At 43.8% G+C, this 26,728-nt stretch overlaps 1 protein-coding gene across 3 annotated transcripts in view; it reads left to right on the forward strand.

The window, feature by feature from the left end:
- NSF (N-ethylmaleimide sensitive factor, vesicle fusing ATPase) overlaps nucleotides 1-26,728 on the forward strand; it is a 162,543-nt gene that overhangs the window by 57,456 nt on the left and 78,359 nt on the right. For all 3 annotated transcript variants that reach the window (XM_075911369.2, XM_075911370.2, XM_025181455.3), the window contains exons 7-8: nucleotides 5,792-5,867; nucleotides 8,927-9,082. In XM_075911369.2, the coding sequence (XP_075767484.1) occupies nucleotides 5,792-5,867; nucleotides 8,927-9,082 (232 nt within the window). The remainder of the gene's footprint in view (nucleotides 1-5,791; nucleotides 5,868-8,926; nucleotides 9,083-26,728) is intronic.

Here is a 26,728-nt window from a genome sequence, read left to right on the forward strand (position 1 = left end):
CCAGATGGCATTCACCCAAGTGTTCTGAAAGAACGCAAATGGGAAATTGTGGAACTATTAACTATGGTTTGTAACCTAGTCTTTAAATCAGCTTCCGTAGCTAATGATTGGAAGATAGCTAATGTGATGCCAGTATTTAAAAAGGGCTTTAGAGGTCATCCTGGCAATTACAGACCGGTAAGTCTAACGTCTGTACCGGGCAAATTAGTTGGAACTATAGTAAAAAATAAAATTGTCAGACACATGGATGAATATAATTTGTTGGAGAAAAGTCAACATGATTTCCATGCCTTACTATTCTGCTAGAGTTCTTTGAAGGGGTCAACAAGGGGGATCCAGTGGATATAGTCTGCTTAGATTTTTCAGAAAGCCTTTGACAAGGTCCCTCAGCAAAGGCTCTCAGGTTGTCATGGGATAATAGGGAAGGTCCTTTTGTGGATTGATAATTGGTTAAAAGACAGGAAACAAAGTGTGGGAATAAATGGTAAATTTTCAGAGTGGAGAGAGGTAACTATTGGGGTCCCCTAAAGGTATATCCTGGGATCCATCCTATTCAACTTATTTATAAATGATCTAGAGAAAGGGGCAAACAGTGAGGTGGCAAAATTTGCAGATGATCCCAAAGTGCTCAAGATACTTAAGACAAAAGCAGACTGTGAAGAGCTTCAAAAAAGATATCACCAAACTAAGTGATTGGGCAACAAAATGGCAAATTAAATTTCATGTTGATAAATGTAAAGTAATGCACATTGGAAAACATAATCTCACCTATATATACACAATATGATTGGGACTAGTTTGGCTACAGCTACTCGAGAGAGATTTTAGAGTCATTGTGGATACTTCTCTGAGAACATCCACTCAGTGTACAGTGGCAGTCAAAAAAGCAAATAGAATGTTTGGAGTAATTGAAAAAGGGATAGAAAATAAGACAGAATATTTCTTATTGCCTTTATATAAAACCATGGTATGCCCACATCTTGAATACTGCATACAGATGTGGTTGCCTCATGTCAAAAAAGATATATTGGCATTGGAAAAGGTTCAGTAAAGGGCAACAAAAATAATGAGGGGTTTGGAATGGGTCCCATGTGAAGAGAGATTAAAAAGATTTGGACTTGTCATCTTAGAAAAGAGGAGACTAAGGGGGGGATATGATAGAGGACTATAAAATCATGACGGGAGTGGAAAAAGTGAACAAGGAAAAATTATTTACTTACTCCCACAATAAAAGAACTAGGGGTCACCAAATGAAATTAGTAGGCAGTAAGTTGAAAACAAAAGGAAGTTTTGTTTTTTTTCCCTCAGCACACAGTCAATCCATGAAACTCCTTGCCAGAGGATGTGGTGAAGGCTAGAACTTTAACAGAATTTTAAAAAAGTGCTAGATAGATTCATGGAGGTTAGGTCCATCAATGGCTACTAGCCAGGATGAGTGGGAATGGTATCCTTATCCTCTGTTTCTCTGGAGGTGGGTGCCGGGAGGGATCATGTGAGGATTACCTGTTGTGTTCCCTCCCTCCGGGGCATCTGGTATTGGCCACTGTCAGCAGATGGGATACTGGGCTAGATGGACCTTTGGTCTGACCCGGTGTGGCCTTTCTTATGTTGTGGATATCCTCCACCTCTCTGACTCTAGTAAGGCAGTTCTCAGTCATTCTGGGACCTGCTAGGACAGTCTTTCGTATGTCTGGCTCTCATGCCCTACTTCCAAAGGAGTAGAAAATCATTATTTGGTCCCAGTGAAAGGGGCAGAATTCCTGTTTACTTCACCTGGCACAGAATTCCTTGCTGGTGCAGGCAGCCATGCAATGATACGGATTTCTAGCACCCGAGGTTAACACCATCTGACACAGGTGGTAAAGGTCTTGATGTTCTGGAATTGCAGGTTTTCTCATCTACCTCCCACCAATTGAGAATTGCTGCTTCCAGGCCCTGAAAGCCAAAGTTGATTTCACAGATCATGCCATGAGGAACTGAAAAAGCAACTTTGCCATCAGGACAGGGACAAATTCCAAGAGGAACAGAGGCAGGTGATAAAAACATGGCAGCAGTAGCTGCAACTGATATTGCCTCTAGATCAGTTGCAACAGCTGTTGTCATGAATGTGAGTTGTGGCTGCTCTTTTCAGGGTTCCCTGGGGTGGTCTAGAATAGCTTTGAAGACTTACCCTTTGAGTCTAGTCTCTTCAGTACAGGAGACACTGTGCCCAGGGATAGTGCCACTACGCTGCCTTGATGAGCTTCTGGTGCATGGCGTTGGCTCCTAGATGGAACCGGGACCATGTTCCTCTCTATTGGCCATGGTGGCTCTTGGAGTAGAGCTCTGCAGATCCCAATGTCTGTCTGCCCGCAAATGAGGATACACACAGATAAGACATTTCTATCTGCCCAGAGCTCTACCTATCTGTATGCCATTCCCTGCTCTTCTCCTCCTCCTCTGCTGAAGACTTGGTTTGATTTGCAGTAAGAGAAGGAACTGGAGAGGTGTCAGTCCACACCTTCATTTATGCATTTGGGTTAGAGCATGAGGAGAACCACTGTGCATGTGTGAACTAACACACGCTGCTGGCTACAAATATCTGGCCTTCTGCTTATGGAATGTATGCATACCTGGGTGTAATACACAGATAGGGACCACATAGCTGAATGAACCTGTGAACTATAGGTCAGTAACCCTGCCTTTTGTTAACATCCTCCAGAGATATCAGTGGAATGGAAAGTGTGTTACTCCTACATGATGAGACTGTCATAATAGAAAGAGGTAAATAGCAGGGTCCCTCAAGGCTCTGTACAGAGAATTGTACTATTCAATGTATTCGTATATGATCTGGAAAAGGGAATACACAGTGAGGTGGCAAAGTTTGCTGCTGATGTTAAATTATTCAAGACAGTGAAGTCCAAAGTTGACTATGAAGAGTTACGAAAGGATTTCACAAAACTTGGTGAACAACAAAATGGCAGATAAAATTAAATGTTAAGTGCAAAGTGATGCATGTAGGAAAAAATCATTTAAGTTGCCCTTCTCTGAACTTTTTCTAATGCCAGTATATATTTTTTTAGATGAAACCATCACATCCGTACGCAGTATTCAAGGTGTGGGCTTACCATGGATTTGTATAAGGGCACTAAGATATTCTCTGTCTTATTCTCTATCTTATTCTCTATCCCTTTTTTAATGATTCCTAACATCCTGTTTGCTTTTTTGACTGCCGCATCACACTGCATGGACATCTTCAGACTATCCACGATGACTCCAAGGTCTCTTTCCTGATTAGTTGTAGCTAAATTAGCCCCCATCATATTATATGTATAGTTGGGGTTATTTTTTCCAATGTGCATTACTTTACATTTATCCACATTAAATTTTTTTTGCCATTTTGTTTCCCAGTCATTTAGTTTGGTTCAATTTAGAAAGAAGACTAAGTGAGCAGGTAATATGATAGGAGTCAATAAAATCACGAACGTTATGAAGAACGTGAATAAGGAAGTGATAGGTTTCCCTTCACATAACACAACCAGGGATCACCCAGTGAAATTAATAAATAACATGTTTAAAACAAACAAAAGGCAGCACTGTAGAACTCATTGGCATGGGGTGTTATGAAGGCCAAAAATGTAAGCGAGTTTAAAAAAGAATTAGGTAAGTTCAGGGAGGATTGGTCCATCAATGTCTATTTGCCAGGATAATGAAGAATGCAAGCCCATCCTCTGGGTGTCCCTACATCTCTGACTAGCAGAAGCTAGGACTGGATGGCAGGAGATGGGTCACTTGATAATTGCCCTGTTCTATTCATGCCATTAAAGCATTTGGCTTTGGCCACTTTTGGAAGACAGGAGGGTGGGCTAGATCAGGCCTGTACGCAGGAGTGTGAGTGAAGGGTGCAAACACACCCCACATGAGCCTTCGTGGACCACCCTGGGTCTGATTCTGTCTGATCTAGGGATGGCAGGGGCGGCACATTGTCCCAGCCTCCCTCCCCCATGCTCTGGCCAGCTGGGGGAAAGCAGGGAAGTGCACAAAGATGGGTGCTGCCCTAGCCTCCCTCCCCTGTACTCTGGCTGGCTCGGGGAAAGCAGGGAGGCACGCTACCCCAGCCTCCTCTTCCATGCTCTGGCCAGCTGGTGAAAGCTGGGGCTGATTTTTCTCCTTTCGTCACCCAGGAGCAAGGCCGGGGTAGAGCTGGGCCACGGGGAGAGGCAGCGATGAGCCCCTTCCACAGCTTGCACCCTCCCCCCCACAGAAATTCCTGCATACAGGCCTGTAGATGGACCGTTGGTCTGATATATTATGGCTATTATCTGTTTTTTCTTTCAATACAGATCAGAAATATTTACTGAGCACCGCTCCCTTTTTTGCATTGTTGATAATTTTGACATTCTCATCTAATCATGGGCCAATACCATTATCTGGATTCCTTTTATTCCTAAAGTATTTAAAAATCTCCTTATAGCCCTTACTAGGGATGTTAAGTAGTGATTAATTTGCTAGTTGAGTAGTCGATGGAATTGGAATTTGCTAGTTGAATAGTCGATAAGCACTTCCGCGTTTTGCCTTTGAAATGCACAAGAACCCTAGCAGGGGCTCTTGTGCATTTCAAAATTGGAACACTACGTGGTGCCCAGGGCCAACGGAAAGTGCTGCTGCTGCGGGTCTCCATGCAGGCGCTTCCTCTTTTAAATGCACAAGAGCCCCAGCAGGGGGCTGTTGTGCATTTCAAAGCAGAAGTGCCACATGGAGCCTGGGTTCAGCGGGGGACTCTGAATCCCCTGCTGGTTCTAGGCTCCATGCAGTGTGCCAGCTTTGAAATGTACAAGAGTCCTCACTGGGACTCCCAGTTGTTGGGGACTCTTGTACTTTTCAAAGCTGGCATGCTGCATGGAGCCAGGGGTCATTCCCCAGCTGACTCCGGGCTCCAAGCGGCTCTGTCACTTTGAAATGCCTTGCTGATCCTGGGCTCCACCCAGCATTTCAAAGCAGCAGTTCTGTATGGAGCAGCTGACCCTGGGCTCTGTGAGGCACTGCTGCTTTTAAGTACTCTCTTCTCCCCCCTCCCCTGCCCGCTGCCTCTATCCGATAGAGGCAGCAAAGGGCAGGGAGTGACTAGTCTACTATTCTGTCGACTATCAGATGAGCATTTGCTTATCGGATAGTTGACTAGTCGTTTACTTCTCTAGTCCTTACTCTACTGCCCCTAGATTTTTCCTTGTGTCTCTTTGCTTCCCTTATCAGTTTTGTACAATTCCTAACTTCAGTTTTATATTCATTATCAGTTTCTCTTTTGTCCCATTTGTTATGTTATTTTTAAAAAATTTATAGCTTCCTTCACTTACCCTCCAAATCAGGTTTTTGGTTTATTTTTTTAACTAGTGCATCCTTTTTTTTTGCTTGATTGGCGGATGGTGGCTTTTAGGGCATCTTTTAAGATGTTCTTATCATTCACATTTTTCTGATTAAATTCTTCTCTGCTGATTTGGCTCATAATGGTTTTCAGTTTGTCAGCCCTATTAAAGCACCATGTGCATATGTTACTGGTACAGATTATTATGATTGCATGTGTAAAAGATACTGTTGTGGGGTGTCACTAAGAATAGTGTTAAGGAAGAATGAAAGATGCCTCTAATGTGGCTTAGTTAATATTTGCTTGCAAGCATATCTCATTTGCAGGGGAGCTTGTTTGCTGCTGTCTCTTGCCTATGTTTGGAAACTTGCCTAGGAAGCATCCAAAGAGGAATAATTTGAAATTGAATCTGATATTAGGGTTTAATTATTTTTGTTTCCTTCCACGCAGATTGATGTGGGTCTGATTCTTGGAAATAGTCAAGTTGCATTTGAAAAGGCTGAGAACTCCTCTCTCAATCTGATTGGTGAGTTCTTCCAAATTCCTGAAGCCATTCTAAATGTAAAGGGAGCAGAATAACAACTGATCCTATGTAGTATTGAAAGCTACTGTAACGTTCCAGAGTAGTCATGCAAGTCTTCAAAAACATCATGGTATTTGTAACACCTACAGTAGAAAAAGCCCAGGGTCTTTGAGATGCTAATTGATGCTAGATGATTGAATTTCTCAGTTGATAGAGGAGATACTGGAATGTACAGTAAATTACAGAAGGAAAAAAATCTCTGTAAAAGAACATTCAGGTTACAAGGTCAAACACTCAGAAGTTAAGAAAGGCAAGAATTAAGGCTGTTCATACCCTTAATTTGGCCTTCTTATATGTCTGCATTCTGGTAGCCCTTAGTTAGGTATCATATGCTGTTTTTTTCTCTATACTACAAGATACTTAATGCACAGAGTAGACAGTGTTCATTGAATGTGTAGCTATTTAAAATTTCCTTATCCTCATCAGTGTCTAGCCTCAGGCCTTATTTACTGAGCTGCATAAATGGTAATACATTTGTATTCACAAGATTCCTGTGGGACTAGGTGTTGATATTCTCTTCCTTTTACAGTCAGGGAATTGATGCACAGAAGTTAAAGTGAAACTTTTAAAGGTCCCATTAATTTTGGGTGTCCAGTGTGACATTTAGAGCCTGAGTTTTCAGAAAAGTTAGAATGTTTATAGCATATAATATTTCAATGCACAGTTCTCACTGGCTTCCACTGAGAACTGTGAGTTGCTCTGCACTTCTGCATACCATGCCCTAGGAGTCTCAAGCTGGGCACCTAAAAATTTGGCACGTATAATTAGTGACTGCTTGTGGTAAGCTCAGTTTGTGACTTGTTCACTATTATGTAGGTTACCTAGTACAGGCAGGGGATAGAATCTAATTCTCTGGGGAGACATTCAATTTCCTTAACCATGTTACTGTCCCTTTTTTTCTTGCGTTATAGAAGTTTGAATCAGTCTCAGACCACAGTGTAACCTGTGCACTGAATAAAGGAGGAGTCTGGGGGGGAAAAATAGTAGTGACTGTGTAATTAAATGCAGTATCCTAAAGAAGGTATCTGATTTAGACAGGCAGTCAGTACATATGCAGTGGAGGAGGAATTAAATAAAATCCACTTAATTCACAAAACAGTTCTGCAGGACAGCGTAAAGGGGAAATGTAAAAACTGTTAAACTGATTGCAACATGGCAAGCCTAGTATTTTGCTAGCCTAATGTTTAGTATCACAGTTAATCAGTGACCTTCAGTCTCTAGTATATGTGTGGAGTGCGGTCTAGCAGAGCAAAAGACTAGTACTTGGGATTCTTGGCTCTGTCCCTACCTGATAGCCCATGAACAAGCCACTTCATCTTTTCCTGCCTTGTTGACTTATCTGTCAAACTGACACCTCATTGTTATCCCCTTAATTGGTATATTATAAAGCTTAATTGTTTGATGTGCTTTGAGAGCCATTGGCATGCACTGTTCAGAGTGCTAATAGTTATTACCATGAGGTAAAACTAACCAAAATGATTGTATGTTTTGGGCAAGTGACAACTAAGTGCTAGCTTTTAAAGTGGAATCTCCCTTTGCTCTGCCTTTTGTCAAATAACTGTAGTTCTTCATTTATCCCTATCCAGGCTCTCTCTGTGTGAGAAGGTTAGTTTCCTGACATATAATGAACATAATGTGTGACCAGAAGGGGGTAGCAGAGACTAAGAATAACTAAAGGAATACGCAGTTTGCCTGAGCTCTTGCTGGTCGTAGTAGTATTAAGAAAATAAATACAGGCCATCCTCGCTATACGTCCAAGATAAGTTCAAAAAAACTTGGACTTATAGTGAAACAACTTAAAGTGGGGATTTTTTTCCCCATGGCTGACTTTCATTTGTGCAAACTGAGGTTGGGTTTTTTTGCACGACTTAAGAGCAGGAAATGGGAGGACTTATAATGCATCAGTTCCTACAAGTGTCAATGATTTTAATGTAGAACGGATGTATAGGAGGGTGACTCATAGCGGGGATGCCCTGTATAAAATCAGCCTATGCAAACAATAACCAAGAGATCACATTTTACTGTTAATCTTTTGCTTCCAGGTATTATGGTGTTACCCAAAATGTCTATTACAGCAAGTTTATCAGAGAATTGTCGTATTAATGCTCAGTTTGTGTGCAGATCCTAGAAATAAATGTTGATGCCTAATAAGCCTCTCATCAACTGCTGGCTTGTTCTCTCCAATACATTTGCTATTGTCTTGTCGGTCTAATGTTAAAGGGTGTATTCTGTGTGTGTCTTGTCTCTGCACTTGGCCCTGTCAGTGATTTCAATTGCCTCTGACTTTTCTCTACCTCTTCTCTCTACACACACATCCCCAAACATTGCAAAGAGCCCAGTCCTGTGAAGCTCTGGATGTCTATAAAAAAGTGCTGAGAACAACCCTCAATGCACATTGAAGTTCATGTGGCTGTAGGGTGCTCAGTAATTCCCAGGATCTCTCTCCATGAACTCTTAGTATTGCTATTTCTAGATCATGGGTTCCCAAACTGGGGGGCGTGAAGAAATTCCAGAGGAGGTTGAGGCAACCCAGCCCCACACACCCCCGTCAATCCCCTCCCAAGTTTTGTTGCTATTTTTTGGTAGGGTCAATCAAAAGGGGGGGCGTGATGCCAAAAAGTTTGGGAACCTCTGTTCTAGATGGTCTCTCATGGTGAAGTTGCCAAGGAATAAGCTTGGAAAGCAAAGGTTTCCGGAAAGTATGGTTTTCCACACAGTGGCTGCAATGCCTGTTATAAACTGAATGGAATGAAGTTAACATTGTTCTGTGAGCTTGCTTCTTAGCTGTCCTCCTGTTTTTAAGCAACCCTGTGAAATGAAGGCAATACTCTCCTGAGTTCCCATAATGGCAGTAGGACATTGTGTGTAGTTTGTCTTCATGGTAATATTTGCAAAACAATCACTGCACATAGTTTAGGGAGCCTGCATTTTCTCCAGTGTCTGTCTGTCTGGCTTAAATTCTTCAGTGCTTAGTTCCTGAACCAGTGGTGTCTTCTTCACAGGCAAATCTAAGACCAGGGAGAACCGACAGTCAATTATCAACCCTGATTGGAACTTTGAGAAGATGGGGATAGGAGGTCTTGACAGAGAATTTTCAGACATCTTTCGTCGAGCATTTGCCTCTCGAGTTTTTCCCCCAGAGATTGTGGAGCAGATGGGTAAGTATAGCACAACAGAAACACATACGGGGTACGGCATTCAGTTCTATTTCTGATTAAACAGCTCAGATAAGAACTAATTGTGTGATAATGCTTATGACTCAGAAATTATTTATGCTTGGGAGCCCTGTGCCGAAGGAAAGTGTCCTCTTCCCATTGCCCCCCCAAATCTCGGTAGTACTCTTTTTATTGGGGGAGGGGCTGGATTGTACATATTAAAAATCATTTATTTCCCATAGTAGAGTCTGTCTTATCCTGTCTTTGTCATCCTCCCCACATTGGGATATGTGAAATCTCCTGCACTGTCCATATGGGACTGTAACTGATTAATAAGGGTGGAATCATATACTGTTTTCCTTGGATCATGAGCGGTGGGTGTTCTGTTCAAATCAGGTAGGGCCATATATTCTTTTTATCAATCTTGACTTCTGTGTGCTAAACTGTTACCATTCCGGTAGTGAGCTCACTACAAAAACTACATTCTCTTGCCCCTATTTGAACTCAACATGTCCCCCTGCTAAGGGATGCCCATTTCTTCAAATTGCAGTTGCCGGTGATGCCACAAACTTCAGTTCCCTTTGTTATGGTGCCAGACCATTTTTAAACCCTGGATTTGCATCTGCCTGTTTTTGTCAGCTTTGCACTCTTTGTATATTTAGATGCCATGATTTTTTCCTTAAAAGCAATGGGATTTTAAACAGAAATCTCTGCTTCTTAAAGAAGTGTCCTGTTCCTGTGCCTCTATGTGTGTAGTTTCTTTTTTTATTTCCAGCACTCCAACACTGAGATTTATACAAAATATCAAATCTAATTTCTCAGTGAGAAACATATGTCTTGAATTGCTGTCACAGAATACCTGACATTACAGCTCAGCTTTCACATCCAGTCAAAACTTACATAATGTCAAATCGGGACATCCCTGCATAGAGACATGGTGAAAGCCATTAAGATTATGTACCACATTTAGCTACACATTTGGGATGACAGTTCTTTCAGTGCAAGGATCTATCAACCAAATCAGAAGCCACTTTGAAATAGGTATTCCAGGTGAAGCAAGCAGTTAAATTCTTGTACAGCTTAACCAGTACCTGGCGGGCATGGACAGTACGCAATGTCAAGTGTCCATCTGCGAAACCTGATTGCTGTGGATGACCATATTGGCTAACGAGTGGTTTCATCCTACCAAGCACATTATGCCCAAACACCTTCCCAGGGACTCGAGCCATACTTGGCATGAGATTCTTTGTCCTTAGCAAGGACATGGTGGTGATGTCTTTCCATTCTGTGGGTGCTCTACCTGATGCTTGCACTTTTAAAAAAAAGTTGATGGAGATCAATGCTCCCTGTTCCACGGTATCTTTGAGTAGCTAGAGTAGAATACCATCAGTCTAGCCGAATGTCCATTCTGTAACTTTTGGATGGACAGCCTTACTTTGAGTGAGAGAAGATCAGTATTCATTCCTGGGTCATGTAGCTCCATAGTTCTCATGGTTGCATTTTGCATGGGCCAGAAAATGCTGGTTAACCTTTGTTATTAGATGGCTCCCTGCTTCTGTGCTTCTGCCTTTTTCACTTAATTGTCAAAAACCTCTTCAGAAAGCGAAGGTATCTTTGTCACTGTCAGAAGCTGATGGTGTCAGGGATGTTGTCAGGGACTTGTTATAGCATTACACAAACCACTCCAGGTCATCTCCACCTCATGCAAGAGGATATTGAGGCTACATGTGTGATCTTTGGCAGCCTATGTGTATTTAACAGCTTCAGTAGAGCCCTTGGAACGATGCTGGACACTACTGTCTGGATGGTGCAGTGAGAACCAAGTTACTAGTCTGGGCTGAGATTACTGCCGCTTCTACACTGCTGACGACTTGGTGAGATTTCACTGTGGAGCAGTTTGACGATGTCAGTTTCTTTCATGGCACATCTATTGCTTGAAATCCAGGTCCAGGAATGGTTACTGAGACGCCAAAAGTGTTTGGTCCTACTGTTTAGTTCTTCTATTTGTATAACTAAAGCCTTGTCTGTGTCACTGCGGGCTGTCATCCTAACTTACACTACTTAAGCTGCATGAATAATGTAGCTGAAGTCATACTGAGGTCTGCTTACCATGGTATCTTCACTGCAGTAAGTCAACAGCTGACACACTCTCGTCGACTCTGCTTACTTGTCTTGTTTTGTGTACCAGAATCGATAGAAGCTTGCTCAGTGGTTGATTTACTGTGTCTATGCCCCTGCTAGATCTATTGCTGCCTGTCAATCCATCAAGTAGTGATGGCCTATGATCAGCCTTCTAGAGAGTAGAAAGCAAAGAAACCTAGGCAGTTAAGTAAAACTCACCTCTTTGCTCCTACTGTGATACAGACATGCATTTGTGCAGCTCTTCACCAAGTAAAGATTAGGCTTTTAATGGAACAGATGGCACTGGCACTCATCACCATAAACTTTTACCTTCTGAAATAATTATAATGCATCATCTTCATCATAGAGATGCAAAGTCCTTAGCACATAGCATTTGAGGGTATGTCTAGACCACATGCCTCTGTCGCCAGACCTGGCATAGTCAATGAAGTGGGGATTTAAATATTCCTGGCTTCATTAAAATAAAAATGGCCGCTACGCTGTGCTGGCTCAGCTTATTGTCGGCACAGTGCGGCAGTCAAAACGCGGCTCGGTCGACAGGGAATGCCTGTCGGCACAGCGCGGCGGCCATTTTTATTTTAATGAAGCCAGGGATATTTAAATCCCCACTTCATTGACTGTCGGGTAGTCTAATTTATATGTCTCTGGTGACAGAGGCATGTAGTCTAGACATATCCTGAGAGATTAATTCAACTGAGTTTCACAGGAACTGCACAAGTAAACTGGAAAATTTCATCTTGCTTCCAGTACAGTTCCCACCCACATAACACCTCCACTTGGACATTGAATGACTGCATGCTAACCAGTCAAACACCAAGATAGGATTGTATTACTAGAGTATTCTCATTGGCTGATATATCCTGAGAGCAAGACACTGTTACTTAGCAACTCTGTGGAACACCTAGCTTTACAAATGTAACCCTTTCATTGGCATCTGTACATGTAGAAGAGGTAGGAAACCTTACTGGTGTATTAAGAGACTAAGGTCTCTGAACACACAGTGTGTCACATTCAGATCTTTCCTTTCCTCCTACCTGTAAGTGAACTTACATGAATAAAATGAAAGAGCTGTGAAACAGCAGTAGTATTTTGGATACTATTGGCCATAGTGTATGTGTATAATATATATAATTCTTACCGGTGAAAATTTATACATCAGACTATTCCAAGAGGCATTTTGCAGTAAATGGAGGGGAACCCAGCAGAACTCCCTTTTCTCTATGATGATCCCTATGGCTAAAATGCTTATCTGAAATTTGAAAACATGCTTTGACTTTTTTTCTGCATTAGTCATAACTTGCTCTTCAACTATATTTCAGATCTCAGATGCCAGTGTGACATCTGTTCAGGTCTGCTTATAATTTATTAGAAAGGAAAAGAAAACAATTGTTCATTGTCTAGATCTGCAAAATTTACCTTCTTCTGTTTTCTGCTAAATGCTCACAGATTATGCTTATATTCAAAATGCAATAAACATGTCAGTTGCAGCCCTGTAACTATATAGATGTGATCTAAACCCTTTGCAGCATAAAATAAAATACAAAATAGAAACTTCTAACTTTGTGAGATTCCCATAACATCCCAAGAATGTTCTGGAAGTGAAGCTTATAGGTCAATATTAGTCAGCTAACCCAATTTTCATCTGGATACAGGGAAGCCAACAGCCATGCTGGGTCGCAGCCTGAGCATGCCACGTGGTGCCCCTGCCTCCTTAGGCAGCCCTAAGTGCTGCTTGATGCATGCAGGCAGTGATTTAAAGGGCTTTGTATTGTAGGTCTGCCTGGAACCCCAGTCGTGAACCAGGACGTCATTTTGCGAAGTGTGGTATGTGTTCACATTAGATGTTTGTGTAACTTTCATTACGTTTGCAGAGATGTGTTGAGCAGGGTAAATTAGCAATCCAAAGGCTGCGAGCGTTTTCTCCTGCAGTTTCCACATAATCCAGAAATGCCTATAAAACTCTTTAGAATTATTCTGACATAAGCAAGCCAATATGCTAGGAAAAGAGAAGAATGCCTCTAACAACAGGAATTAGTTCAAGAAAGTTCTGTGGCCTCTGTTATGCAGAAGCTCAGACTAGATGACTGCAATGGTTCCTTTTGGCCTTGTAATCTCTGAATGAATCTCGAAGCAAGAGGATGAGCAGTGGTTCCAGGAAATACTTGTCTAATTCAGGCACCTGCTGGCTCTCTGAACTTCCCAGGGAGCCTTTGGTTGCTGCAAGCAGAGCTGAAACAGCCTATGGGTAAACAAAAGCCCAACAAGACCCTTTAATATCTGGAACTGATTGCTTTCTGTTCCTATGGCTCGTGTGGTTACACAGCGGGGTATGGATTTGGAGCAAGGCACGCTGTGTCCAAACCCCTATCTTACTGCCTTTTGTGGATCTCCGGTTCTGCGTTATCTGAGCATGTTTACATCTTATTAGTGGTTAAAACAATCAGTGGGCAAAGCTATGCCTGTGTGTGCACAGACAGCTCCCACTGAAGACACTGTGAACCTGAGGGCAGTTTAAACCAGTGTTTTGTGAAACCAAGGCCATGCCTACGGAAAGGCCCTCTTACGAAGATTGGACACATGGGATGGGCAGAGAATACACAGGGCTATCAGAGAGCTCTCTGGAGTCATTAGCCATTTTAACAAAAACCTCAACACTTTAGTTTAACCAAAGTAGTGGCCAGAGACGGAGGACCTTCAATGGTACCTTAGATACAAACTGTGACAAAATCTAAACGGAAAGTGAGATCAGAGAATACTAGAAGGAAAATAAACTGAGAGAGAAGGGCTTGGTCTATATATCAGATCTAGAAGGAGGATGCTGAAAATGAAATTAGAGCAAAAAACCATAGAATAGGCACAATTGGTCAGACAGATGTGGGATTTTGATCTCCTCTTCTCCATATCCTACTTCGCTGCCCCAATAAAATTCTGTCCTGTTGATATGGAAGGCAGTGGGAAGTTTGTTTTTAAGATAGCTTGGCTAGATCAGAAAGGCTGGGTTTTAAATCTAAGCAGTCAGGATAGGCTTTGTACACACTGGATACTCAGCACTCTGTGTGCATGCACGAGCATGTGTGCGTTTGTGTGTGTGTGTGCCTGTGCTGGGGAGATTGCATAGCTGGAATCTCACTACAGATGATTTTATGATTGAAGATCTGAAACTACTTTATAACCTTCACTGATAAGTGGGGTCATATAAAAATAAAGAAGACTTAGTCTTTTGCGAACAGGTGAGTGCTAACAGGGAGTTTAGAGAGGGAGTTCTCCAGGTACAGGACTCTTGAGGGAAGTGTGTGTTGTCTTTGGGGCTTTCTTGCTGTGTGCTGAGTTTGTGTTTGTGAGTGAGGGTTGGTGTGTGTGTGTTTCTTTTTTTTCCCCTGTGTTTGAGTGAGGCTTTTTTTTCTTCTTCTTCCACTTCCCCTTTGCCCCTCCCTCTCCCCTTCATGGAGTGTGTGCTGTGATTGGCAGGTGGAAACAGTTGGCTTCTAATTAAAGTTTGAATTCTAGAAGCTTCTGCTGATTGGCTGAGCCTTGCTAGGGGGAGGGACTCCAGGGCTTTATAAGGCAGTGAGCAAGTGACCAACGAGCTTGTGAACAGGTGAGTGTTAACGGAGTTTAGAGAGGGAGTTTGGAAGGGGAGAGGGAAGGGCATGAGGGTCTCTTGCCTTTCTTTCTTTTTAAATCCCTTCTCCAGGACAGCAGCGATGGATGGTGATAGGTCTGCTGTTGTTACCTGCACGGAGTGTGCCATGTTTGTCTTCCTCCCGGAAGAAAGAACGGATTTAGTCTGCATGAAGTGCAAGCTGGTCGCCATTTTGGAAGAAAAAATTAGAGGGTTGGAGGCCCAAGTGTTGACCCTGCGCTTGATCAGGGAGGACGAAGATTTCCTCGATAGAAGGCAGTGTTTAATCCTTCAAGCACGGCAGGTGGAAGAGCCAGAGAGGGCAGAACGGGACCAGGAAGAGAACTGGCTGCATGTAACTTCTAGAAGGGGAAAAAGGCCAGCACGGGAATCGCCCAGTGCTATAGAGGTAAGCAATCGCTTTCAGGATCTCTCCACAGGCTCGGCAGTGTAGAATGGTTTGGACGGGACCTCACAAGGAAGAAACTGGAAAGGAACACCATCTACTGGAAGGCATGGGATGTGTAGTCCTAGAGATGGGGGGTTCCACGGCCACCACCCCCAAAGAAAAACGACTGGTGGTGGTGGTCGGGGACTCCCTCCTAAGAGGGACTGAGCCATCCATCTGTCGACTGGACCTGGAATCTTGAGAGGTGTGCTGCTTACTGGGAGCTCGCATTCAGGATGTGACTGAGAGGCTTACCAAACTGGTCAAACCTTTGGATCACTACCCCTTCCTGCTTCTCCACGTGGGAACTAATGATACAGCCAAGAACGACCTTGAGCGGATTACTGTGGATTATGTAGCGCTGGAAAGAAGGATCAAAGAATTCGGAGCACAAGTGGTGTTCTCGTCCATCCTCCCTGTTGAAGGGAAAGGACTGGGCAGGGATCGTCGAATTGAGGAAGTCAATGCGTGGTTGCGCAAGTGGTGTCGCAGAGAGGGCTTTGGTTTCTTCGACCATGGGACTCTGTTCCGGGCACATGTTAGGAAGAGATGGGATCCACCTAACGAAGCAAGGAAGGAGCATCTTGGCGGGCAGGCTTTCAAACCTAGTGAGGAGGGCTTTAAACTAGGTTCGTCGGGGGACGGTGAGCACAACCCTGAGGGGAGTGGGAAAGTTGGATACTGGAAAGAAATGCAAAGAGGAACGAGCAAGAAAGGAGGACCCCTGATTTGAATGGAGAAGATAGGGCGATCAATTGGCTATCTGAGGTGTTTGTACACTAATGTGAGAAGCCTGGGCAACAAACAGGAAGACCTGGGGGCCCTGGCCCAGTGTAAGAAATATGATTTAATTGGGATAACAGAGACTTGGTGGGATGACTCGCATGACTGGAGCGCTGTCATGGAAGGGTATAGACTGTTCAGGAAGAACAGGCAGGGGAGAAAAGGAGGAGGAGTTGCACTATATGTAAAAGAGCACTATGATTGCTCTGAACTCCAGTATAAAGAGGGAGAAAAACCTGTTGAGAGTCTATGGGTTAAGTTTAAAGGAGCAGACAACAGCAGTGATGTTGTGGTTGGTGTCTGCTACAGGACACCAAATCAGGTGGATGAGGTAAGTGAGGCTTTCTTCATACAACTGAGAGAAGCTTCCAGATCGCAGGCTCTCGTTGGGGACTTTAATCACCCTGACATCTGTTGGGAAACCAATACGGCAGTACACAGGCAATCCAGGAAGTTTTTGGAGAATGTTGGGGATAACTTCTTGGTACAAGTGCTGAAGAATCCGACCAGGGGCTATACGCAGCTTGACCTGCTGCTCATTAATAGGGGAAGTAGAGGTGGGTGACAGCCTGGTAAGCAGTGGTCATAAGATGGTAGATTTCAGGATCCTGACTAAAGGAAGAAAAGAGACTAGTAAAATACACACCTTGGACTTCAAAAAAGCAGATTTTGACTCCCTCAGAGATCTGATGGGCAGAATCCCATGGGATGCTAACATGAAGGGGAAAGGAGTCCAGGACAGCTGGCAGTATTTTAAAGAAGCCTTATTGAAAGCACAGAAAGAAACCATCTCGACGCGTAGCAAGAGAGGCAAACATGGTAGGAAACCGGATTGGCTTACGGGGGAAATCCTTGGTGAACTTAAGCATAAAAAGGAAGCTTACAAAAAATGGAAACTTGGACAAATGACCAGGGAGGGGTTTAAAGGTATAACTCGAGAATGCCAGGGGGTTATCAGGAAGGCGAAAGCGCAAATGGAATTGCGACTGGCTAAGGATGTGAAGGAGAACAAGAAAGGTTTCTACAGGCATGTTAATAAGAAGAAGGTGATCAGAGAGGGTGTGCGGCCCCTACTGGATGAAGGAGGGACAGATGATGTGGGGAAAGCTGAAGTACTCAATGCTTTCTTTGCCTCTGTATTCACGGACAAGGTTGGCTCCTGGACTAATGTGCTAAGTGATGCAAGATGGGATGAAGATGGACAGCCCTTGGTGGGTAAAGAACAGGTTAGGAACTATTTAGAAAAGCTAAACGTACGCAAATCCATGGGTTCAGACTTAATGCATCCGAGGGTACTGAGGGAGTTGGCAAATGTCATTGAGGAGCCTTTGGCCATTATCTTTGAAAAGTCGTGGAGATCTGGAGAAATCCCGGATGATTGGAAAAGGGCAAATGTAGTGCCAATCTTCAAAAAAGGGAAGGATGATGATCCACGGAACTATAGGCCGGTCAGTCTTACCTCGGTTCCTGGAAAAATCATGGAAGGGATCTTTAAGGAATCCATTTTGAGGCACTTGGAAGAGAGGAAAGTTATTAGGAGTAGTCAGCATGGATTCACAAAGGGCAAGTCGTGCCTGACCAATTTGATTAGCTTCTATGATGAGGTAACTGGCTCTGTGAATGTGGGAAAGTCAGTGGATGTGATATACCTTGACTTTAGCAAGGCTTTTGATACAGTCTCCCACAATATTCTTGCCAGCAAGTTAAGGGAATGTGGATTGGATAAATGGACGGTAAGATAGATAGAAAGTTGGCTGGAAGGCCGGGCCCAGCAGGTAGTGATCAACGGCTTGATGTCAGGATGGCAGTCGGTTTCTAGTGGAGTGCCCCAAGGTTCGGTTCTAGGACCGGTTTTGTTCAGTATCTTTATTAATGATCTGGATGAGGGGATGGATTGCACCCTCAGTAAGTTTGCGGATGATACTTAGCAAGAAGGAGAGGTAGATACGCCTGAGGGCAGAGATAGGGTCCAGAGTGACTTAGACAAATTGGAGGATTGGGCCACAAGAAATCTGATGAGGTTCAACAAGGACAAATGCAGAGTCCTGCACTTGGGACGGAAGAATCCCAAGCATTGTTATAGTCTGGGGACCAACCAGTTAAGTAGTAGTTCTGCAGAAAAGGACCTGGGGGTTACAGTGGATGAGAAGCTGGATATTAGTCAACAGTGTGCCCTTGTAGCCAAGAATGCTAATGGCATATTGGGTTGCATTAGGAGGAGCATTGCCAGCAGATCCAGAGATGTCATTATTCCCCTTTATTGGGCTCTGGTGAGGTCACATCTGGAGTATTGTGTCCAGTTCTGGGGTCCCCACTACAACGCATTGGAGAGGGTCCAGCGGAGGGCAACCAAAATGATTAGGGGGCTGGAGCATATGACCTATGAGGAGAGACTGAGGGAGTTGGGTTTGTTCAGTCTGCAGAAGCGAAGCGAGAGGGGGGATTTGATAGCACCTTCAACTTCCTGAAAGGAGGTTCCAAAGAAGATGGAGAAAGGCTGTTCTCAGTGGGGGCAGATGGCAGAACAAGGAGCAATGGTCTCAAGTTGCGGTGGGAGAGGTCCAGGTTGGATATTAGGAAAAACTATTTCACTAGGAGGGTAGTGAAGCACTGGAATGGGTTACCTAGGGAAGTAGTGAAGTCTCCATCCCTAGAGGTGTTTAAGTCTCGGCTTGACAAGGCCCTGGCCAGGTTGATTTAGTTGGGATTGGTCCTGCCTAGAGCAGGGGGCTGGACTTGATGACCTTCTAAGGTTTCTTCCAGCTCTATTGTTCTATGATTCTATGATAGTCTTTTGTGTGCATCATTGGTTAATAGCTGTGAAAACATTCAAGATTATGTAAATGACTGATGTAACATCTCATATTGTAACATGCTACTTTATACATCTTTAAATTGTGCTCCTCCATTCAGCCATCTAAGGGCTTATCCATGATCTCTGAGAGTAGAGCTTTCCTATAATCATTGGTACTGAATCTGTCTTGGCCACAACCCCATTTTAACTGTCAGCACAAGAGAGATTAGTAGGCCTTCTTTTCTAGAAGGGAGAGTGGCTAGTGGTTAGAGCATTTAATTGGGAATCAGGAATCCTTGGCTTTACTCTAGGTTTGCTCTTAGTTTTAATACTACCAATCACAATGCTGTAAATGTGCTTTACAGTTTATGGCGCATAAGACATGTTCCTTGCACCGAAAAACTTTAAAAAAATGTAAACTTTCTACTGTCCGGATTGCAGGTTACTAGGTCTTGCGCCTAGCTGTAAACTAAATTTCATGAAGCCATGGCAAGTAACTTATCCTCTGTGATCCTCAGTTCATCTCTTTGTTAGACTGATTTAAACCACATTAAACCTGTGGATCTGCTTGCCAGAGGAGGTTGTGAAGGCCAAAACTATAACAGGGTTCAAGAAAGAGCTAGATAAATTCATGGACAAACAGGCCCATCAATGCCTGTTGGTCAGGCTGGGTAGAAATGGGGTTCCTAGTCTTTCTGGCAAAAGCTGGGATTGGGTGGCAAGGGGTCGATCACTTGAGGATTCTCTGTTCTGTTCATTCCTCTGGAGCATCTGGCATTGGCCACTGTTGGAAGACAGGACGCTGGGCTGGATGGACTTTTGGTCTGACCCATATGGCCGCTCTCATGTTTTTAAGGAGATACCCAAGATTTATTTACTTGGGAGGTCGTCATTGACCATATCATCCACTTAGCTTTGTTTGGTTTACTTCTATGGAAGTCCTGTAGTTAGGTTCATGTGTCCCATACCTGGGTGCACTAAGAAAGGGCTAGGCCACTTCACTGATTGGAAGAGAGAAATGTAGCTCTCTGATTGTCTGCACTGTCAGACTGGGAGCAGAGAACTGGCAGAAATTTTTCCCTGAGATGCTGGCTGGGATTTGGGAAAACTGTAAAAAGAAGGAAAAGCTGCCAGGAAAGGGAGGTGGGGAGAAGGGTTGCTAAGAAAAGGAGGAATTACTCTTCAGTCTCCTGGTGGGGGGCGGCTCCTGACTTCATCCCCAGGCGGGCAGGAAAGAGTGGTACCTAAACACCTTATTTGAACCGAGGAGGGCTCGTGTGCTTCCAGAAGCTGTAATAATTGAAGAAATGTTCCTTTTTCCCCAAAGGGAAACTTGGCTGATTTGTGTGGCTAGCCAGTAACCCTGTTACATTACTGATACCCTGAGCACAAGGCAGCTCCTTGTTACCAATATTTGTTTTGCAATATATTTGTGTTCACCTTTTATAAAAAAAAGTGTGCATCATATTTATAGACCCTGGGTAAAGAACAGGCTTTTAGTTTAATGATACAAATCCCAGAAAATTATTGGGGAAGGCCTTGGCATTAAAATCTAGATGAGATATGAAATATACAGCTAAATACAAGACCCTGTGATCCATCCAGTGATATTACTTTAATCTTAAATTAGCTATCTGGCTGCATTTTTGTTAAGATGTTAAAAGATGAGGGCAGTCTCTATCAGTTGATGACACAAGATTGTTAAAAGCCTGAGATTAGGCTGTCTCATATTGACTCTGAGTTTGCTGTCAGTCTCATTGGAAGTCATGTGTTTTGATTGTGTAGCCAAAGGCACTGTGTGTCTGTTTTGGGAGCTTGTGCTTTGGGCTGATTTATTTTCAGTTTTATCACATTCCATCAGAAGGAAACTGATAAATACTATTGCCATAAATCTAGTCATTGCCTCCTGCATGTAATAAACATTCCCTAAAAAAATCATGGTCATGCATGGATAATGGGGAAGGGAGGAAGAAAATTAAAGGTGTAAGAAGAATTCTTTGGCAAAATCTATGTTTTGCTATGTCAAACAGTTTGCTCTGCAGAGGCCCCTTAAAATAAAAACCTCTGGTGGCTGCTTAAGCTCTAGCCTTGTGTATGCTTCTATTTCTGAGGAAGAGGCAGAGAGGCAGTTCCCTTCAGTTTAATGTCATTTCAGTAACACTTAAATCTTACATTGAGGTTTACTTGTGGCAGTGGATCTAGGCAGCAATAATGAAAGGCTTATGTGGGAATGGAGGAGGAGATTTCCTGCAACTGTGTTAATGGAAAATCTTTTCTGTATGTCAGGTTAACCTTGGAACCCTAATCATATACTAACCTGCTTGAGGATTAATATATAAATCATCTCTTGGCCACTGTATGCAAAACTGGTACATTTCATGCAGATACTGCTTTCGTTTGGGTGCAGCTGAAAGTGATGCTCACACCAGAACTGTTTGATTTTAATTCAAGGAGAAGTACACTACCAAGTAGGAAAGCCCATACCCACTAACACAATTTTGTGTTCATCTTTCGAGAAGATGTTGTGTCTGGAGAAATACATGGTTATTAAACTTAGTCTCCTTTTGGCTGAGTGTCAGTCTGATTTGAGTCTCCATTTATGAGTTTTCTCGTGGTGCTATTACATCTCTGGCTCGGCCACTGTCTTTTTGAATTTTTGTCATCCGTTTCTCCCAACTTCATAATCTATGTTTATTTTCCTCTCCTGCTTTGCAGTTCCCATGGTGTACATGTTGTTAGTCTGAATAGTAATTAAATTGCATTATTATCCATTATGCATGACATGAATGACCTTAGATTTAGTTGAAGCAAAATGCAGGACAATGTAGCACTTTAAAGACTAACAAGATGGTTTATTAGCTTTCGTGGGCCAGACCCACTTCCTCAGATCAAATAGTGGAAGAAAGTAGTCACCGAGGTAGCCGTGTTAGTTTGTAACCTTAAAAACAAGTAGTCCTGTGGCAATTTAGAGACTAATAAAAATATATATAGTATTGTGAGCTTTTGTGGGCAAAACCCATTTCTTCAGATGAGATGATCTTAGATATAGTGGTAGTTCTGATGCTAAGCCTAGCGAGTTAGAAATACTTGGTCAGAGAATAATTTAGGTTTGAGATCTGCTTAATGGTATTGACATTTGGCCACACAGCTCTGATCTGGATAAACTACAACATGGAGATAAAACTTAATAAAAATCCTGTTTTGTATGTGGAACTGAGTTGCAATTTAAGACACAACATTTGTAGTTTGTCATTGTCTGTCTATTTTAATGAGGGCTTGTTTGTTTTAATTGTTTTAAAATTTTGGCTGCATGTAGATTTGGTGTGCAAGTAAATCTTCTGATTGTAACAGTGTGTAAGATTTCTGTTGGAAAAGAATTAATTGCTTTGGCTTCCAGAAGAATTGTTCTCACTTAATAGAAAGAGAATTTATCATTCCCCACAGTGCGATTGAGCAGTGCAAATGTCCTTGTGAAGTGCAGATGATTAGTAATGTTCTCAGTTGTCAGATGGTGAAAGCAGAGGCAAAAATGTAAAGTGACTTGCTAAGGTCACAGAAGCAGTTAGTGTCGGAGCTGGGATTCCAGCATTTCCTGGTCTTGCGCTCATAGTGCTCAATAGATAGCTCTCTGATTTTCAGAAGGTCAGTGTTGCCAACCCTCCAGGAATTAAAGAGTAATCTTTAATTAAAGATTGCCGTGATGAAACCTCCAGGAATTAGGGATGTATGTTCAAAACAGTTAACTGGTTAAACAATTAAAATTAAATCATTTAGCCCAAGGCTGGGCAAAAATGGCCCAGGAGCCAGATCTGGCCCACAGACCACCCTGCCAGGATCCTCAGGCACGCAACTCGGTTTAAAGTGCTGTCCCTGTGTTCTCTCTGCTCTCCAGTGAGGGGGAAGCATCATGTCATCTCCCTTCCCCCAGCCCAATCCTCAGCTCCTGTTGGCCAGAAACAACTGGCCAATAAAAACTGACTTCACCTTGCTGGAAACAGCAAGTCGATTGAGCTGAGCGATTGGCTTGGGAGCTGGGGACCTCACAAGCGTCGTTCCCCTCCCGGAGTTGAGAGCCACGTGGAGGGAACAGCCTGTATTTTCAAGCAGTCTGGGGCTGCATTGGGCAGGGAGCCCAGCCTGGTTGGGGGTGCTGCAGGGCTGCTGGCTTAGGTAAGTGCCCCCCAGCCAGAGCCTGCCTCTGGCACCCATACCCCTCCTTCACCCCAACTCCCTCCCGCAGGTCACTATCCAAACCTTTTGTACCCTCCCCTGCCCCAGGTCATAACTCCCTCTCAGACCCTGTACCTCCTCCTACACCCCTCTCCCAGGTCAGAATCCTCTCCTGCCCCAAACACCCTCTCAGACCCTGCCCCCTATTCCCCTGCCCCAGGTCACAACCCCCTCCTTTACCCAGTCACCCTCTCAGACCTTACACCGTCTCCTGCACCCCAGTCCCTTAACCTGTGCATCATTCTGTACCCAGTCTCCATCTCAGACCCCACACTTCCTCCACAGAAGAGTGTGGCCCTTGACCACTTACCAAAATCTTGGAGTGGCCCCCCACCAAAAATTATTGCCCATCCAGGGCTTATCCAGTTAATTGTTGTTGGGCTGGTACAGGGCAGCGGGACAGGGAATCTCACTGGGCGCAGCCAGGATCTGGGGCTGCTATGGCGCAGCCGACGTCCTGCCTGCTCCCAGAGGGGGTACTGCGGTGCAGCTGGGGGCTGCTAGAGATGGGGTCCTGCCTGCCCCCATCTGACACTGGGGTCTGGGGCTGCTGCAGTGCAGTCAGAGATGGAGTCCCATCTGCCCCTGCCCCTGCCCCTGCCCCTGCCCGGGATCCCAGCCCCAGCTGTGTTGCAGTGATCCTGATCCCGCTCCTGCTGCTGGGCTCGGCAGGTTCCCTAGTAAGCCTAATGCTAACCGGGTAACCTTTTACATCCCTACCTGAAATACGTCGAGCCAGAACTGGTGACCCTGCTCAAGAGGCAGTATTGTATATTTGAAACTGCCACTTCACTTAAAGACTGCACTGTGCAGTGGTGGTGAGTGGCCATGATCTGTGTCGTGAAGCTTGACAATAGCTAGGCAGCCTGTGGCCTGTCATGCTGACCGCATTGCGTTCCTGTTCCCTTGGGCTCCCGTCTGCTGTATCCATCTGTTGTCTCTTGTGTGGCTAGATTGTCAGCTCTTTGGGACAGGTGCTGTCTTTGGTGTGTGTTTGTACAGTGCCCAGCATCCAGGGACCCTATTCCATGACGAGGGCACCTAGGAGCCATTGCAGTACCTATAATGTTCCATGACCCATTCCTGTGCCTAGAGACTTCAGTCTTTCCCTTTGAGCTGCTGTCCACATTATTGGCCCTTTACATGGGATATGCCTACAAACCCCAGGAGTCCACTAATGCTGCCAGGTGGTGCCTCAGGAGCTGTGAATTGTCTGTGGTGCTTGGAGAGAGGGGGAAATACTTCAAGGCTCCACCCTTTGCTGGGCAACTGAGCCAACTCTCCGACATCCCAGGGTAGGGTGAGATTCTTGGCTTTCCATAGTGAATAGCCTTTGCATGGTTTCCTAAGAACTCCAGCTTTGGGTGAGTAACATTAGGGTTTGGTGCATCTGCCCCTGCCTTACCCAAATGCCGTTATTCCAACTTCTTCTCAGAAGGGGTGAGGTGAAATGAGCCCTTGTGTAGACTTCATGGGGAGCAGGAGGTTCCTGTGGCTGTAGGAGTTGTTGCTTTCTCTAAGTGCCTGTAGCAAGTATGCCAATAGGGGGACTGAGCTCAGAACTGTCAGTGTCCCTAAAAAGCTCTACAGAAAGTACATAAAATGACACACTTATGGAAACTGAATTGGTCTGAAGAGGAAGAACTTGGCCAGTCTGTGAAGCTTGTCTTCTGGGATCATGCCTCTGCTTGCAGGTGTGCTACATAAAAATCTAAGCATTCAGTACAGCTGTGGCAAGAAACTCTCCCATCTGTACACATGCCCTGACTTGCCAGTAGCATTTTGTGAGCCTTCCTCCACCCTGAGCACAGTGGAGCCATCTAAATCAGCTGGTTTCTGTGCTTGGGATTCCCCTTCAAATTATCATTCATCATCCAAACCCTGTCTCTCATGTCTTGGCTACATAGGGGATCATATTCTCCCACAAATGTATTAACAGTTCATCTCCTGACACTAATCTGACAGGAATCATTTCTAATTTATTATTGCCTTGTTGGTTCCTGTGTAAAATGGTCTTTGCTACCAGTATTTTATTTTATTTGACTTTTGAATACCTGAAAGTCGACAAACATTTTTTTCTGAACCTAGCTTCCCCAGTAACATCTTTGTTGTGGAAAAACAGTTTCACTGTTTTCTTGGCTCACAACATTTCAGTTTTGTTGCTGTGCATTACAAAATGGAAACTGAAGTTTTCTGAGGTTGCTTGAGAGGATTGGATACTCTTAGTTTTGTCATTCTTCTCTCTTCAGGCTGCAGAATTTTTTGTTCACTGAATGTGTTATAGACACAACATGAAAGCATGAAACAGCAGCGAAACACAGTTCAATGTCAATGACTTGCAACACACATTTATTCAAATTGAAAATAACACAACTAGCCGAAAATTGCTCAGCTTCTGGCAGCAATAGAAATTGAACTCAGATCTTGTCTTAGTTGAGCACCTTAAAAAGTTGACCACCACCATTCTCTATTAAGTATATGAAATGCTGCAAGTGTTTGAACATGGGGTGTGTGTGCGCGCGCGCACGCGCACACACACACACACACACATCTAATAAAGCAGAAAGTCAAACATGGATAAAAGGAAACTAATCTCTGAAAACAAACATGATCTGTGTAGGCAGCTATGACTGGCACTGAACTGGTTCCAGTGACTAATGGTTTTTTCTCCACAGAACAATTAAACACTCAAAGGTTTCTAAATGTTTTTAGATTGATCTAATCTACTGGGAACCAAACATAATTCTGAAACGTGTTCAAATAGATCAGTAACAATTTTCCCACGTTGTTTTGGCCTCCCAATTTTCCACTGGGAATACAAAGCAAATTAACTTCATTCCTGAAGGTGAGATTTCCAGCCTTTGTCAGTCTCCTTCCCTCATGTATTCTCCCCTTCCCAAAATGTGTGCGGGTGGGGGGGAGGGGAAGGAGCATGGGGTGGAGCTGTCTCCAGTGAGTCCATGTGTTTAGGCATTCTAAAGCTCACAGCAGCCATTCTAGAAGCTGAAAACTTCCCTGCCTGTGGGTGGTGAGTGTCAGAACTATTCCTACAGGTGTACAAACTACGCAGCCACATAGGGTACCTTGAAATTTGGGACACCGAATTGCTCTAGCAGCCAGCCCCATCCTCTAAAAAAAATTATGAGTACGGGTTCTTTTGAAAGAGTTTTTTCCCCGAAAAACTCACATCTAGACTGCGCTTTCACTTTCAAAAAACCCTTTTTCGAAAAAGTGCTTGGATGCGAATATGCAAATGAAGCGTGGGATATTTAAATCTGCGCTGCATTTGCACTTTCGATTTGCCTCATTTACATTCCTCTTTTGAAAGAGGAATGTAGTTTAGACGTGCCCAAACTGAGTGGCAGAGGTTTAACCATTCCTTGGTTCTATGGCATGAGGCCATTTAACCCTTCACTGGACCTACTTAGTAATGTCGGGTAGCTTGAAGAGTGTCAGTACCTGTCTTAATATTAAGTTGTTAAAGTTACATTCTGCTGTGCGTGTGCAGGTTTCTGCATATGGCCTGCTGTTTGGGTAATAAGGATAAGACAGGAACCTTATTTTTAATTACAGTGACTGGAATAACTAGATGAGATTTTTGTATGTGTTGACACTGAATGCATCACCGTG

The sequence above is a fragment of the Pelodiscus sinensis genome, chromosome 29, assembly GCF_052426305.1.
Source record: "Pelodiscus sinensis isolate ZL-2025 chromosome 29, ASM5242630v1, whole genome shotgun sequence".
In the NCBI taxonomy this organism is placed as follows: domain Eukaryota; kingdom Metazoa; phylum Chordata; order Testudines; family Trionychidae; genus Pelodiscus; species Pelodiscus sinensis.